The sequence below is a fragment of the Humulus lupulus genome, chromosome 9 (genome assembly GCF_963169125.1).
Source record: "Humulus lupulus chromosome 9, drHumLupu1.1, whole genome shotgun sequence".
Classification (NCBI taxonomy): domain Eukaryota; kingdom Viridiplantae; phylum Streptophyta; class Magnoliopsida; order Rosales; family Cannabaceae; genus Humulus; species Humulus lupulus.
Window position 1 is genome coordinate 1,982,258 of NC_084801.1, and position 17,111 is coordinate 1,999,368.

At 36.4% G+C, this 17,111-nt stretch overlaps 3 protein-coding genes across 4 annotated transcripts; 2 read left to right on the top strand and 1 right to left on the bottom strand.

Annotated features, from left to right (window-relative positions):
• The first annotated feature begins 411 nt into the window (after nt 1-411).
• Nucleotides 412-3,057, top strand: LOC133802023 (uncharacterized). The gene has a single exon (XM_062240253.1). The coding sequence runs from the start codon at nt 412-414 to the stop codon at nt 2,905-2,907; it is 2,496 nt and encodes an 831-aa protein (XP_062096237.1). The 3' UTR covers nt 2,908-3,057.
• A 1,347-nt stretch (nt 3,058-4,404) lies between these two features.
• LOC133802663 (pentatricopeptide repeat-containing protein At1g33350) lies at nt 4,405-6,263 on the bottom strand. Its single transcript, XM_062241014.1, has one exon. It carries the CDS (start codon nt 6,132-6,134, stop codon nt 4,500-4,502), a length of 1,635 nt encoding a protein of 544 aa, XP_062096998.1. The 5' UTR covers nt 6,135-6,263; the 3' UTR covers nt 4,405-4,499.
• A 1,745-nt stretch (nt 6,264-8,008) lies between these two features.
• LOC133801492 (G-type lectin S-receptor-like serine/threonine-protein kinase At1g61490) lies at nt 8,009-11,292 on the top strand. 2 transcript variants are annotated; one of them, XR_009876877.1, is made up of 7 exons: nt 8,009-9,494; nt 9,578-9,700; nt 9,783-9,949; nt 10,062-10,269; nt 10,379-10,616; nt 10,687-10,859; nt 10,953-11,276. XR_009876877.1 is itself a non-coding variant. In XM_062239712.1 (7 exons), the coding sequence occupies exons 1-7, from the start codon at nt 8,132-8,134 to the stop codon at nt 11,250-11,252; spliced, it is 2,550 nt and encodes an 849-aa protein (XP_062095696.1). In that variant the 5' UTR covers nt 8,029-8,131; the 3' UTR covers nt 11,253-11,292. The 2 variants fall into 2 exon arrangements, 1 of the variants encoding a protein (XP_062095696.1); XM_062239712.1 differs by having other exon boundaries at nt 8,029-9,494; nt 10,709-10,859; nt 10,953-11,292.
• The last annotated feature ends 5,819 nt before the right edge of the window (nt 11,293-17,111 follow it).

Below are 17,111 nucleotides of genomic sequence, written 5' to 3' on the forward strand. Positions count from 1 at the left end.
AATAAAAGAGTTGGCCTATAACTTAGCCTCATTGAGCAATGATCACGTGGTACATTAATCTATAATAAATAAATGAATTAAAAGGTTGAATTAAGCTCTTTTCCATTTGGGTTGAATTAACCTATATATATATTATAGTTGAAAAGTGTTAGAAAAGTGAAGATGGAGAGCATCAAGTATGTCTCATAAATGAAGTAAAATCTGTCTTAAAAGAATCCAATGTCTTTGTCCCTAAAAAGAATACTTGAAAGAGAAAACAAAGAAAGGTATAGAATAAAAGTCACAAGTTTCTAAAGTATCACTTTTTTCGTGCATGGATATATATACTTGCACACACGAATCAAAATATCAAATGTGACAAAAAAAATCAGCCACTTCTATACAAAACAATAACATCACATATCATCATCTATGGCAGATCAAAGACAGCCATTCCGCTTTCGACTCCCTTGGTTAGCCCCTCAACGCCCTGTTGGGCAACAAACACAACGCTCGCGTCCCACATCAGAAGCTTCACGAGCCCCGTCCCAACCAACAGCATCTGTTCCTGTTTCGCGACCTGTGTTTAGACCTGCTGGGAGAGCTCCCACTCAGCCCGCTGCTTCCCAGCCTCAACCTCCTCCCAAAGCTGAAGCTCAGTCATCATCTCCATCACCATACTACGCAGTCACTGAGTCCCCAAAAGAGACATCATCTGTCTCAACTGCCAAACCTCCAACATCATCTATCCCAACTGCTGAACTTCAAACACCATCTCGTGCAGCCACTGAATCTCCAAAAGAAACATCTTCTGCCTCAGTAGCCAAACCTCAAATACCATCTCAAACAGCCACTGTGTTGCCAAAAGAAACGCCATCTGTCCCAACTTCCAAAACCCAAACATCTTCTGCCCCAATAGGCAAAACTCAAACACCATCTCAAACAACCACTGAGTTGCCAAAAGAAACACCATCTGTCCCAACTGCCAAAACCCAAACATCTTCTGCCCCAATAGGCAAAACTCAAACATCTTCACCTGCAGCCATTGGTTCCCCAAAAGAAACACCAACTCCTTTAGTCGAATCCCGAAAAGAAACACCATCATCTCCAATTTCCAAACTCCAAACACCATCTCGTCCCAATGAGTCTCCCAAAGAAAAACCATCTCGTCTAGTCACTGAGTCCACAAAAACCACTTCCCAATCAACTTCACCATCGGCTGCAAATGCAGCTGTAAAGCCACCATCACCATCAAGCTCAGCAACCAAATCTCCAAAAGTAACACAACCTGCCACAATTGGTAAAACTCAATCCACTGCTGAGTCCCCAAAAGCCATTTCCCAACCAACTTCTTCAACTCCTTCAGCAAATACAACTGTTAAACCTCAATCACCATCTCTCGAAACAATTGAGGCCTCAAAAGCTACTCCCCAATCAACTTCTTCACCATCTAATGAGATTGCTACAACTAAACCACCATTTCCATCTCTTGTAATAAGTAAATCTCAAGTCAGTTCCAAGCCTGTGTCACCACCTCAAACAAGGACTCAAAGTAGCACAACCTCTGTGTCGTCATCACCTTCACAAAGAGACACCAAGTCAAAGGGAAGCGTTGTTTCTCCTTCCCAATCTCGTGCAACTTCTCAGTCTCAACCAAAGTTGGGAAATGCGTCTCAATCTCAATCTCCGACATCTCAGCATGCACGTATAGCTAATTTGGAAGTTTCTTCTCCAACTGGCAAAGCTACTCAGCAAAAACCAAAGGTTGGCACTGTGTCTCAATCTCCATCTTCACATGATAAATCGCAAGTCAAAACTCAGGCTCAATTGTCTGCTCATGAGCAAGAATCAGAGAAAGAAGCAACATCTAAGCTGGAACAACGAGAGCCTGAATCAAAAGACAAAATCACATCTGATACTGAAATGATAAAGACCCCTCAAGATGTTGCAGTTGCAAAGGAGCATGAAGAAGTTCCAATGCCTATGGTAGCAGCGAGGCCACTTTCTACAGAAGCTGCCGAGGTAGTTGCCCCATCCCAAAAGTCAAATTTGAAGCCATTACCCGAATTAGAGAAACTTGAACGATTGAAAAAAGCAGTTGAACTTCCAAAAGGAGAAAGGTCAGCTAAGGCAGTTTATGAAGAACCAATCCAAAAAACAATCAGTGAACATGTTGTAGCACCAAAAAGGCAGCAAAAGCAAGAAACTTCTGACACAAATGAGACTATAGGAACCGCCAGTTATGTTGCAAAACATATCAAAACTTCCACTAAGGAAGTTTTGACCACAAAGGAAGAAGCTCCTCTACAGAAAGAGATCAGAGACGACATTTCTAAGCTTGTTCAAAAGCTTACCACTGGATCCCAAGTGGATGAAAAGTCAGTCAGTGTCATTACCTTAACCGGTGAAAATAGAGGAGCCACAATGCACATGAACTCCGAACCAGCCAAAAAAGAAGCGTCAGTTCACATTCATCGGGGTTATAAGGCTAATCCATATGAGAGCCCTGAAACTGAAACCGCCACTGATGGAGAAGCAAGCTCAAGAGGAGGGAGGCACATTGACCAAATGAAAAGAGAAGCTCCTTCACCAAAAGCTTATGTTAACAGCAATGTACAGAGTGTCAACAACTCCATTGTCTTCCATGCTTCAATAGAAGAAAGGAATCCAGGTGTTCAACTGGCCTACTCTCAAAACACTACTGAGGAGGTCAAGTCAATTGGTAAATCAGAGTCCATCCAAACCCGCAAAGCTGAGTTTACAGTAACCCCTGCTGAGAAGCTCACTCATGAGCCCAATGTCAGACGACGATGCCTCAGAGGTCTCTTCATGGAATCAAGTGACTCAGACCCAGATAATCCGGAAAAGCCTCGGCGCCATGGTTGCCGCTACAAATGTGGGGAGAAAAACATAGGCGAAGAGTTCTAATCATGTAACTGACCAAGACTCATCTGCAGATCATGTAATCTAAGCTTCATGTAGTTTGTATATAATAAAATCTTACAATAACAATGCTGAGTGCATGAAGCATTCCCAGCTAAAACAATAACTGGTTGAAAGATCATTTGGTTCTTATCTCGCTTTTGCTTCTTATATTATAAGAATAATATGCTATCTATTGCAAAATTGTCTTTCAAGATCAGTTTTTAATAACCTGAGAAAGATACATAATACTAGACATCGGGTAATTGTACCAGTTGCTGTTGTCATTTTAACCAAAGAGAAAGAAAGAAAGAAAATGGGGTAGAGCTCTGTAGAGGGTGTGTAAATTGAAGCTTAGAATTGGTGGAAGTAATGTTACATACATATATAGTTTATAAGTGAAAACAACGCCGAGGCTATCTAGTGCAAATAAACAAATAAATTGTAAACTTACACGACACCTTCATATCGGAAACAGACAAATATAAACTAGCTAGTGCCAGACCAACTAAGATTCTTTTGCTCTCGATCAAGAGCAAAAGCCTAAAGTGCTTAGTTTCAAAAGTTGTATATTTACAGTTTAATTTGTAAATGACCAGTATGTAATGGTCATAGCAGCTGCTGCTGGTGCCATCTCTGAGCTTCATTTTTCAAAATAAGAGGAACTCTTGTGCAGTGGGCTGAGTCCATAGATAGAGTCTGCGAAGCCAGTGGAGCTCAACTCAACAAGAGTTTTTCCCATTTGAAACTGACAATGGGGAAATTTGTGAATTCTGCTGGAGTTGGGGCGACTCCTCCTTCCTTGTATCAAAGAAATTGGGTTTAAATGCATGCCCATGGTGCACTGCATTCTCCTTCCTGGCTTCTACTCGTTGGATTATGTCAACTAGCAACTCAGGTGGAAATCCTTAACAGTTTCTGATCAAATAAGAACAATGTTACCTCAACACCAAAATCAAAATAAAAACAAAAGCAATGACAAGCTCAAAAAAGAAAAACTCAAGAACGAGATCAAACATTTGAATAATGAGAGAGAGAGAGAGAGAGAGATTCATGTACCGAGCAAGGAGCCAAATGCGTTGGATTTCTGAACAACTTCAAGGAAAGGAAAGATCTGAGAATCTTTTCAAGTTATCAATGTCTATTTTACCAATAATAACTTTCTCCATAAAATACAGTTTAACACTTATTAAATATATTCCAACGACAGAAAAGAAATAATGAATGTATCATAACAAAAGACTTTACCTTCACAAGAAGGAACGAATCCTTTACCAACGCTCTCCTCTCTTCTAAGGTAAAGGTTTATTTATTAAAAATCATGTTTCTTATAGTGTATATACATGTATAATGTATTACGCACGAGTTTAAGGGAAAATAAACTTTGATAACACGATTAGACTGATGCTAAATATTTTTGGGGTGCGTGAACATCTTCTCTTGTCGTTGGTCCAACATGTAATCATCTATCATTTTTTTAAACAATGTAGCAGGAAATGGAAGTAGAGGGTAGAGATTTTCTTAACTTTTTGTCAATAAAATAAACTACAAAGAATATATATGACTTTGTTCTTACGAGAAAGATAGATATGGCTAGTCTAACTCGACTTCAAACTTAAAAATCCAGTTAGACTTTCCAAGATGCTATAAACTTCTTCTATTTTAGGATGAGCTGTATCAGAAGAATAGAACTGAAAAACCTGTTCATCGACTTCGATCCAACTGCAACCTGGGGTTTTATAGGCATTCTGAACCTTCAACATCCTCCTAACCTTTCGAACCTCATCCCATTTCCCCAATTCTCCATATATGTTGGCTAGCATACTAACATAACCACCATTATGTGGAGCAATCTCTATGAGCTTTTGCACAGCAATTTGTGCTAGATCTGTACGGCCATAAATTCTGCATCCATTCAGCAAAGAACCCCACACAACTTCATCAGCTTCCATCTCCATTCCCCTCACAACCTCCATGGCTTCGTCGAATCGTCCTGCTCGACCAAGAAGGTCTATCAAACAGCCGTAGTGTTCAATTTTAGGCTTGATCTCATAAACATTGGTCATCATATCGAAATAAGCAACACCTTCTTCAACCAATCCTCCATGAGTGCAAGCATTAAATAAGCCAATGAAAGTGATCTCATTAGGTGTAGGTGGCACATCATGATCTTTTAATTGTATCATCTCCTCAAAAACACTGATTGAACTCTTGCTTTCACCATGGAGAGCATAGCAGTTGATCATGGAATTCCAAGAAGTCAAGCATTTTGGTGAGGTCATGTCAAAAATCTTTCTTGCCTCTTTCAAGTTGCCACATTTCCCGTACATGTCAACAAGCGCATTGGAGAGAATTGAATCTGGTAAGAGCCCGTTTCGATAAACATAACCATGAATCCATTTTCCAAGCCGGAGCATGCCGCTGTGTCCACAAGCTGAAAGAACAGAAGCAACAGTAACGTGGTTGGGCTTCAGCCTAGTAAGATGATGATCCCTTCCCTCTCCCAAGATAAAGATCATTCTTTTGAACAGAGAAATGGCCTGCTGAAAGAAACCATTCTGTGTGCACCCTGCAATTAAAGCATTCCAGGAGGGCACGTCTCGAATAGGAATAGGCATCTTTTCAAACAGTAGTAGAGCATTGTCAATGTCACCAAGTCTAGTGTAGCCAGAAACCATAGCCGTCCAAGAAACAACATTTCTGTCTCTCTCAGGCATTTCATCGAACACCTGTCTTGCATCCTTAACATCCAGCGAACATCTCCTCGAGTAGGAGTCGATCAGGGCGGTCTGCACAACTGGGTTTCTCCCAAAACCGGATTTGAGAATGTGGGTGTGAACCAAACCTGCGGCGTCGGGACAACTTTTCAAGACTTGGGGATAGATAAAGTGATTGGGCGCAGGGGTTCCCCGACGGAGCATGAGGCGGAACAAATCAAAAGCAGAATGGGGGCGGCAGTGGGAGGCGTAAGCAGTGATAATGGCAGAGAAAAGGTAAACATTTGGAGAGTGGAGAGTGTCGAAGATGGAGCGAGCGTAGGAGAGGTCGGCGAGAGCGATGGCGGCGAAGCGGAGGAGCTTGAAAGCATAGAAATGAGATTGGGAATGGGCGGTGGTGGTGAGGAAGGCTTGAAGTTGTTTGAGATGGTTGATGTGAGTGCACTTGCCCAGTTTTTCCAGTACGTACTCATGTTGTTGTTGTGCATGGTATTGGTTGGTTAGATTGAGAGTCATTGTTTTGTATTGTAATATAGACTCTCTTCCCACTTCAAATGGTTATTGTTGTAAATACTAAACACAAAACTCAAAACTACCAATATTCAAACTCGTAAAAAGAAAAAGACAACCAGAATTTATACTAGTTCAGTTGATAATGTATTAGCCTAATCCAGTTTTTCCATAAATGAGGTTCCATTATGACAAATTCTTTGTTATATAGCCTATGATCAACAATGGTGAAACACTTGTGTTTAGAGCATAAAAAACTTTTACATGTAAGTTCTTGAAGAAAAAAACAACTCCAAGAATCAAAGTTCTCTCACAAACCTTACAAGTTCTCTCAAAATGTTTCCCTAAATCCCAAAACTCAAAATGATAAAACGTTATTCTGAAGCTTATGAGTTTAGTTTTAAAACTTTTGACAATACTAGAAATGCTTTAGCTATGTTGTAACAGATAAATCTTCTAAAATAACAAATACAACTATCAAAAAAACGTAACGTAGTTTTTAGTGCGATTTTAAGGTAATAAGTGAAAATTACAATACCACAATTATATTTATAGTTGATTTATCTATATTCATGTTTTTGAATAGTACATATGTATGTTTTATTAATTTGTCATTGTTATGTTTTATTTTGAATCAGTCACAAGAATTAAACTTTGGTAAGTAAACAAATATAAGTTAACTTCACAAGATCACTCAAGAGTAGACTCACACAATGACAACAATCTTGCTTTGTTTTACAGCTGGTGGCTTGACTTGAAAGTCAAGAATCTTGACAGTTAAATTAGTTAGTGGCTTGGGAGGTGCACGTGCCATTTTATGTAAGATCAACTGATCCTCTTACAACCTCAATTAATTCTGAACATGGTCAAAATAAGTTTTCTATTTTTATATTTTGTCTAATCTTCTATCAGTCTTCTTTCCACAGGACATGTCATGATGACATGAGGTAAAAGCAAAAGCAAAAAAGAGTTCTTCTTGTTTTGTATACATATCCTCAGCACACAAACATTTTCACACTTGCTTGTTTTGGCAAAATTCATTGACTTTCTAAGGATAAACAAAATAAAAGTATATACACAAATGTCAAATCTTTTCTACCACTTGCTTTATAGCCAACTTTTTGCTCATCTTCTTTTTCAACCACTTTTGTTAATTACATTATCTCTTAAGGTTGAGAAACTATTAAACCCACTAAACTTAATTTTATATGTTCCTGCTGTTTATTTACCATGAATGTGAAACTCTCTAGTGGTTTTCACTTTCAACTGTGGACTATCTTTTCTGAATTTGTATTATACTTCAAGTTGCAGCTATAGGTCAAATGTTTTGTCAGGATATAATAAAGTCCATATAATATAGAGTTAGCTAGAACATTAATGCAACATATATATATATATATATGTGCATGTACAGCATTTATGGCACTTTACAGCATTTATGGCACTTTTCATTCAGACATTCCAAAGTACAAAAAACCTTCCACTAAAATTTGCTCTGCCATTAGGTAGCCTTTAAATGTGTCAAGTCAGATTCAGATTTAGATTTTACTTTAAATGCGATCCACCTATGAATATGTATGTATATATAGTCTAGTCCATATTTCTGATTATCAAAACGAATCATTGGTTCAGGACTAAAAAGTCTAACATGGATTTCAACAAAGTGTCGACTTGTGTAGCTAGCTAGCTAGCTAAGAAGTTAGTATTCATAAATAAATAAACAAACAAATAAATGAATTGAACGTTGAAAAGGGTCTATAATAGTGGGCAGTGGGCACTGCTGGTTGGTTGGCAAGAAAATTTTGTTTTTTCCATTTGGGTTGGCTGTCATCGCTTGATATCATTATGAAGATTCATTTTAATAATACAATTAATCTAAACTAGTTTCCACCAAGCCAGAAAGAAAAGCCTTCTGGTTTTTGTGTTATCTTTGTTCAGAGTGATCTGCTCAAAAAACCAAAAACAATATCATCAATATATATATTTATATTTATGTATAATACATGCTGATGATGATGACTTTGTCTATGCAGAGAGAGCAGTTTATAATAATATTGTTAAAAATGGCACCTTTAACTCTCTTTCTTCTTTTCTTATCTTCATCCACATATTGTTGCTCTGCAGTTTCTAATCTAACTTCTTCAAAACCACTCTCTCTGAAACAAACTCTGATCTCCTCCAACCAAGTTTTCGAATTGGGGTTCTTCAATCCCACCAACTCATCAAAGCAATATCTGGGTATTTGGTATAAGGGAGACTCTTCTCCTCACTCGGTTGTCTGGGTTGCCAACCGTGAAGATCCACTCTCGCTCACTGACACTTGGGCTCTTCTTCAAATCAGCAGTAATGGAAATCTCGAGCTTCTTAATGGAACCCCACAAAACTCCTCTGTACTTTGGTCAACCAAAGTTGACCTCTCTTCCAACTCTACGCTGGCTATACTCTTAGACAACGGAAACTTCGTCCTCAGAGACTCCACTTCAGGAGCAGATTTATGGCAGAGCTTCCAGCACCCATGCGACACTTTCTTACCCAGCTCCGTTCTCGGTTTCAATCTCAAAACCGGAGACAACTACAAAATCAATTCGTGGAAAGCCGAAAACGACCCTTCTCCGGGAGATTTCACGTTCGGGATCGCGAAGAAGAAGCCGCCGGAAGCCGTGGTTTGGATTGGATCCGCCATTTACGCGAGAAGCGGACCTTGGGACAAGCTCAAGTTCACCGGCGTACCTGACATGGCTTCTTCGTACAAGAGTCCATACAATCTGGTTGAAGACGTAGAAGAAGGGACGACGTATCTCTACTTCAACAATGGCTTCAACAACTCGGTTCTGTCGAAGGTGTTGCTCTCGCCGGACGGAATGGTTTCGATCATGCTCAAAGACAAGGCTGGTTACTGGTACGCTAACTATCAGGGTCAGAACGAATGCGACCAGTACGGCATCTGTGGCCCTTTTGGGGTCTGCAAGATCACAGATTCTCCAATGTGTAAGTGCTTAAAAGGGTTTGAGCCAAAATCAGTGGAAGAGTGGAACAAAGGGAATTGGAGTGGAGGGTGTGTTAGGCAAACTGAGCTGCTTTGTCACAAGAAAAGTAACAATAATGTTAGTGAGAATAATGGGCAGAAGAAGGATGAGTTTGCCAAGATTGGACAGGTTTGTGTTCCTGATTTCTATGAGTATATGGAAGCTGCTCCAAGTGTTGATGCATGCCATACATTGTGTTTGAATAATTGTTCTTGTATAGCTTATTCTTTTATCAGTGGAATAGGGTGTTTGGTGTGGTCAGACACACTTGTTGACATTACAGAGTTTGAATCTAGTGGAGATGATCTGTTTTTTCGCCTTGCACATTCAGAACTACTAGGTGAATAATATAAACGTTGTACATGATCAAGTGAGATGTAAAATGGTTGATAGACTCATCTCTTGTGATATCTTCTCGTTCAGGTGAAGGAGGGCATTCGAGTAAGACCAAAATCATCATTGGCCTTGTTGTAGCGGTTTCTGCTGGTGCAGCATTATTAGCTGTTGTAACCTTCTGTTTGCATAGACGAAAAGCTAAGAGAAAAGGTAAAAAAAACATCAAATCTTTATACTATTTTTTGGTCATATTTATTCCTTAATATGATGTGTATTATTGGTTTGAAATCAGCCACTACTGCAACAAATAATGAGTTGATTTGGACAAGTACTAACTTGAAGAGAGGAGATGATCAACCTGAGCTTCATTTTTTTGAGTTGGATAGTGTTCTAATAGCCACAAACAAGTTCGGCATTACAAACAAGCTTGGTCAAGGAGGGTTTGGTCCTGTTTATAAGGTCATTTGGTTTTCAAGAGAAAAGAGAGTCTAATATGCATTGCAATAAGAAAGAAATGCTGGTGAATACTTGAATGAAGTGATTAAAGTTAGTAATGTTTGGGAATTTGCAGGGACAACTACATGGGAAGGAAGTTGCAGTGAAAAGACTGTCTAGCAGCTCATCACAAGGCGATGAAGAATTTAGAAATGAAATGATATTGATCTCCAAACTTCAACATAGAAATCTTGTTAAGCTCATTGGTTGCTGCATTGAAAATGAAGAGAAGTTGTTAATATACGAGTTCATGCTCAACAAGAGCTTGGATACTTTTATTTTCGGTTAGTTTCTCATCTTTATGCACACTTGTATCCTTAATTTGTTAGAAGTATATTTGTTGAACAATGTCACTAATTAACTTTTAGTGGTTTGATTTGGTTTCTTATATAGATGATAGAAGAAGGGTAGAGCTTGATTGGGCCGTACGATTCAACATTATTGATGGCATTGCGAGAGGTCTTGTGTATCTCCATCGCGATTCCAGTTTAAGGGTGATCCATCGAGATTTGAAGGCCAGTAATATTCTATTGGATGAGAAGATGACTCCAAAAATTTCTGATTTTGGATTAGCAAGGATTTTTGAAGGCACGTTAGATCTAGCAAATACTCATAGGGTGGTAGGAACAATGTGAGCATCATTCTTTTAATTTGATGATTTGATAGTACATTGTTGTTATAGCATCTGACATCTAATTTAGTGGTGTGTTTAATCAATTGCAGCGGCTATATGTCTCCAGAGTACGCATTGAGAGGAATCTTTTCGGAAAAATCTGATGTGTTTAGCTATGGCGTGTTACTACTAGAGATAATAAGCGGGAAAAAGAATACTAGCTTCAAGGATGAGGATCAATACCAAGGCCTTATTGCATATGTGAGTAGTTCACAAAAGAAATCTCTCAAATTGTGTTATTATGTTTGTGTGTTGTGGTGGAAAATTGAGGCTGACATTAATGTAATGAAACAGTCATGGCAGCTATGGAGTGAAGGCAGAGGAATAGAGTTGGTGGATGAAGCATTGGGCGAGTCATATAATGAATCAGAGGCATTGAAATGCATACACATTGGGCTTCTGTGCGTTCAAGACTTTGCCACAGATCGACCTTCCATGGCTCAAATAGCTTCCATGTTAAGTAACCAAATATTTGATCAACCTCAACCCAAACAACCTATTTTTACTTTTCAAGCCAGCAGTAGTAGTTATGATCCTTCCACACAAAGTGGTAGCAGATGCTCTGCCACTATATCAGTGGTTGAACCTCGATAAAAATAAAATTTAATGCTTATATGATTTATACAATTCAACATTTTGGTTGAAATTTTGATAAAACTCATGCAATTTGATGCATTTAAATGGTTCCAAATCAAATTTGACAATTGTTTTAGTGAAATATTGCTTTGTAACGAATTTTTATCTTTTTTTTTCAAAAATTAATTTTTGATGTAACTATAAAAAATTAATAGAATATAATTTTTTTTTTGAGAGAAAGAGATCACATTAAACGGCTAAATATATCAAATTTTTACAATCCTAAACTACAATCCCAAAAGGAAAAACAAGTTTACTGCTGCTATTTATAGTAAATGTTATATATTATTGTATATAATTTTGTAAATGGGATATGAGATATTATTATAGTAAATTTTTTATTTTGTTGTATGTAAGTAAAAAATGCCAAAAAAAAAAATACCACATCAAAACTTAATAAAAAGAGAATGGGACATCCATAATTAAAAAGAATATACAGACCTATAATATTTTCTCAATAAATAAAATAAGAAAACTTGAAAAATTTACCCAGCTTTCTTCCGAACCAAAAAACAACAGATTATATTTAGTATCAAAGAAATGAGTGAAATGGGCTTAACAATGCTCCTACAATAGCTATTGGGCCATATTCCTTGACAATGGTACTTGTACTTAATTTGTCTAAATTTTCGACTAGCTCTCTAAATTATGAGAGGTCATTTTACAAAAAATTATTAAAATTAGACTAATGTACAAAATAACTTAAAAAAATATATCATTTTGATCCAAAAGGTTGCAAATAGTGGAAAGAAAGACACCTATTTATAATGAAAAGAAAGAAAGAGAGCAGATCATACTCCTTTGCCCCCAATGTAGATTAAATGAATATCTTTTTTCTATGACTGCAAATGCATGTATACTTATTCAAACAAAAATTTAGTAAGATTCATATACCATGATTTCAATCACTCTGTTCTTGTTTACCGAGTTTTTTGGAAACTAGAATTATGAAAGATAAGAGAGCTTAGAAAGTAATGAAGGAAGGTTATCACACAATGAATTTTACGTGGTTGGGGCATTAAAGAGCCTTAGTACACGAGTCAATTGTATTATAGTTTTTAGGAGCTTAAGTAATGAGCTCTCTGAATTTGAGTAGAGTGTATGCTTCTCAGAGAATAATTCGATCCCTCCTCCCAGCGCACCACTGTATATATTTATAGGCAGGTGAGTGCACTAGGCCTGGGCCGGATTAATCCAGGCCCACTAAGGGTATAAATATTATTTTCTCTTTGATGGAGGCTTAATATAAAGTGCATTTTAATATATAAAATGCATTAACTAGGGCCCATTGGGCCAACCCAAGCGTAACCACACTATAAGATTAACGACAAAATGTTGCTTCAGTCTGGGTCGCGTGGGCTTCGAGGGAGATTCAGGGGGCAAGATCTGTCAGAGTAGTGGCAGTACGACTCTGAACTGACGACGTACATTCCCGATGTAACCTCTTCTGCAGGTTAGCTATGGGGACATAACTCCACATTTCTTGGGGTGATATCAGTATCGGGGACACCTCATCACGCCTAACCTGGTCACCTGGTCTAGGTCCGTTTACCAACATCCCTCTTCATTTACCAGGGTCCCGGTTCGTTTACCAACATCCCTCTTCGTTTACCAGGACCCGGGTTCATCCACCGCCATCCCGGTCTAATCTCGGACTTGGTGATAACTCTATGGTATAGAGTTATTTTTATTAACTTTGACCTTGATTTTTAGTGAAAAGAGTAATGACTGTGATGTTGTTTGTAAGTTTGATTAGTTTATATCTTTCTTTTCTAGTTAGTGTACTAATTTAGGAGTCTTTTAAGTTGTTAGTATTAAATGTAATTAATTAATTAATTCTGTTTGTTTTGTTGTTTAGGAAAGGAATTTTTGAATCGCTAAGGGAAAGAAAGGAATCCGAGGCTAAAGAGAACACTAAGCTGGAAATGCTGCTGAATTGCTGGAGAACAAAATGCTATAGCATTTCTGGGTACTGGGAAATGACGTGGACAAAATACCAACAGGCTTTTCTTCATCTAACTCAGCGCTTATGTGGCAGTCACTTAAAAGTTAGGTCAGTGTGGATTGGACTAGTGGACCAAAGAGAAGAAAGTGGGCTTTCTAATTAGGGTAAAATGAAAATTGTACCCTAGAGAGGTGGCAACTAAGTACCAGCCACCACCACATAGATAACGATACACAAAAAGGGGGCTGCGACAGTGAGAGAAAAGTTGCAGAAAAAAAGAGAATGAAGAAGAAGAAGAAAAAGAAGGAAACACAAGGAATTGAATGAGGAAGATAAGGACAAGAAGATCCAACTTACAACACCATCAATCTAGGCTTTGTTCTCATTTCTTCCTTTCTTCTCTATTTTGTATTTTCTTATTTTGCATAGCTATTCTAGCACTCATGGATATTAATTTTCTATTTTGGTTTATGTTTGCTACTTTAGTTATGAGCTAAACTTTTGAGACTTGAATGGTTAAAAACCCCTTTTGTCATGTATTTTAAATTTGAATGCATTACTTAAGCTAAATTGTCATTTTTCATTCAAGTGAGCTTCATGGTTATTTACTGTTGTTGTTTGGAAATTAATGGCAGGTTATTAAGCTGGATTTAATACTGGAAAAGTTAAATCTAGTAGTTGGTACTTGAATGATGCAAGAGAACACCCATTTTCTAGGTTGTTCTTAGTAAGTAGAATATGAATATTTTACTACCTTGCATAACTTTGAGAATTGATGCTTAAATTATGCTCTTGAATCTGATTTAATATAGGAATATATTGGGTTAGATGATAGAACTTATTTCATGAGTTTTGGAAAAATCTCATGGGCTTGTAAGGAATTCTAGTTAACTCTGTGCGTTTTGCTGAAGTAATGCTGTAACAACTGGGCAGATAAAACATAGGGGGGGATTTAGCTATTCAAGTCTATCATTCCATAGATATTTTTTATTGTAGTTAATTTTCCAGCGTTTGTAGCAATATTTTAATCTTGATTCCAGTTTAATCATTTTATTTTAGTTCACAACATCCAATCTATTTATTTTCTTAAAATTCCAAATTATTAAATAATTGGTTTTACATCAAATTTGACTTGTAATCCCTGTGGAGACGATCTTACTTATCACTTTATTATTTGTTTGACGATTGCGTGCACTTGCGTATACAATTTTCATAACACTTGGGAACCACGACCTCTTCATTGCATCCTAGGAAGCACCGTAGGAAGGGTTTGGGAATATGCTACATGCCAACGCGATGGTCCAGGCTTCTATTCCGGGATGCCCTTTGGGCTTTACCAAGATTTGGGCCGCCAGATCTTGTCCCGTCTTCGTCTACTGGGCCTGATCTAGGCCCTAAGTCCCTTCAGGGCGGCCCATGGACTCAGAATGTGAATTCTATACTTGGGGAAAAACGGGGATAACAATCCTTATTCCCAATCATCTTGTGCATTGACCCCTAGAGATCCGGGTTACTTAGCAATCCTTTTTGTTTGTACTTGTCAATGACATGTCCTACTTGCACCATATTCTTCGACATATTCCATGCTGGAAAAAAGTCATTATATAAATGTAATTCAATTATTTAAAAAAAAACACACACACACACAATTTTTGCTTTTGTAAGGATTAGAACTCACATTAAAGACATGTTCACCATCAAAGCCAATGATCAGTCTGTTATTAAGGAGATTTGAATACAATTTTTCAGAAAAGAAAAAGTGAAATAGTAAGTTCCACATTGTTTAGAGACTAAACTTTGGCTCCAATTTTTTTCTATATAACAACTTCATCTAGAAATTATCATGAGTACAATATAAATTCTTTGAAATTGTTTAGGATAATATTTTTAGTACATATTTTATATTTTCTCAACTTTTGATAATTATTTTAGCGTATTATTTTTGTCATGAAAATTAGCGTTTGGAGTCAAATCACAATAGGGTTACAAGTCATGAAAAAAAGATGGCAATGAATGAAAGATATACCGAACTTTTCCATCGTATCTTATTTATCTCTCGAATGTGTCCTACTATAGATCTTTTGTTCTTCTCGACTGGAATCCGAGTTGAGAAGGTGTCGATGATGTTATTTTCAACTTTTTTATTGTTTGTATTTGACCACATTTTTCCAATAGTTTTGCGTCAGTGAGTGGTGGACATCAACATCAAAGTGAAGTGCTACTACATAAAATGCTTATTAATAAGTCCTTATCAAAGTGAAGTGCTACTACAAAAAATGCTTTTTAATAATAAGTCTTTTATTAGGTTGCACCTCTGTGGCTGTGGAAGGACTAAAGTTTCAGGGTTTCTTCCTTGATTGAGTGGACTGACTGACCCAATATCCATGGAGTCGTTTGTGTCTTTGTTAATCGCACCCCATAAATACTGTTAAAGGAAAGAAATAAAAAACAAAGAACTCATTTAGTAAGTAAATTATTCAAGTAAGTATATATTTATATATTATAAAAACTAAATAATCATCATTACCGATCAAAGATTGGAAAATTAGAATTTTTCCATACAACACCTTGAATAAAAGCTTTTAAAACAAATATTAATCTTAACATGATGCATGAGTTTCTTTATATATCTCTTTTATATAAAAAGTATGTAGATAGCAAAAATTATTGATTTTAACGGTTTGTTTTGTTAATTTTAACAAAATATTCTAAAAATTTATCGAAATATATACATTTACAACTACTAAAAAAAATATTTAGCTAGCTAAGTCACGTGATCAATAGGTACTGATCACGTGACTTAATGGGTAATAAGGGTACCTCTATTATCCTCGTATGCAACACGTATAACACAATCCTCTATAATAATTAGAGGAAATTACATTTTATATGAGATTTTTAATAGAGTGTGAAAAAATACGGCTTTTTTTCAAAAAAAGTTAATCTATGGCTTTTTTTAAGATTTTTCACTTTTATGGGTTTATTTTCCCATATTTTTGTATAAAAGTTGGTTTATGCCATAGTTTTACTCTTAATCAAATTTGGAAGGGTATGTTTGTAATTTGATTATTATTTTTTTAGGTTATTTGTTTTTTTATATTGTTTTTATATGACTAATTTTATAGTAAATTTTTCTTTGGTTGTTTTGCAATTTTTTTTTTTGTAATATGAATTGTTTTTAAAATTATTATTTATTTATTATAAACATGTTTTTTTTTAAGATTGTACATTTTTTTTTCAAATCCTGGGTAAGGTAACCAGTTACTTGATTGATCTTAAAAAAAATCCTAGAGCTAGGTTAAATAACATGCACCAGGAGGGGTAACCAGTTATCCTGAGATGAGTAACTTTCTGCCATAAGAGGGGTAACCAGTTACCTAAGAGGGGTGACGAGTTACTCATATTAAATATGAAAATAAACATCAAATTTGAAGGAAAAAATGGAAGAACACTTAATTAAAAAAGGATGAAGAAGTAACTATGATTTTAGTAACATAAGTAACTAGTTACCATAAAGAAACTATAAATACACACACACCAGAACGTGAAAGTAACCAGTTACCCTAAAAAATATACATACAAAGAATGTGAAGGTAACCAGTTACCCATTCACGTTTTCATATTTTTATTAGTTTTCTTTCCAAATTTTGGTATTCCTATGAGTGTTACAATAAAAAGAAAATGCTGAAAAAATTGATTTGATTTTTTTTTTTTACATATAGTGGAAAAAACTATAAAAAAAATTACAATAATAAAAGTTAATAAATAAAAAAAAATAATAGAATAATAATGTAATGTTAAAATATATGTGTGAAAAAAATGAAAAAATAAATAATAATGAGAATGAGAATGAGAAAAGAATAAGAACAAAA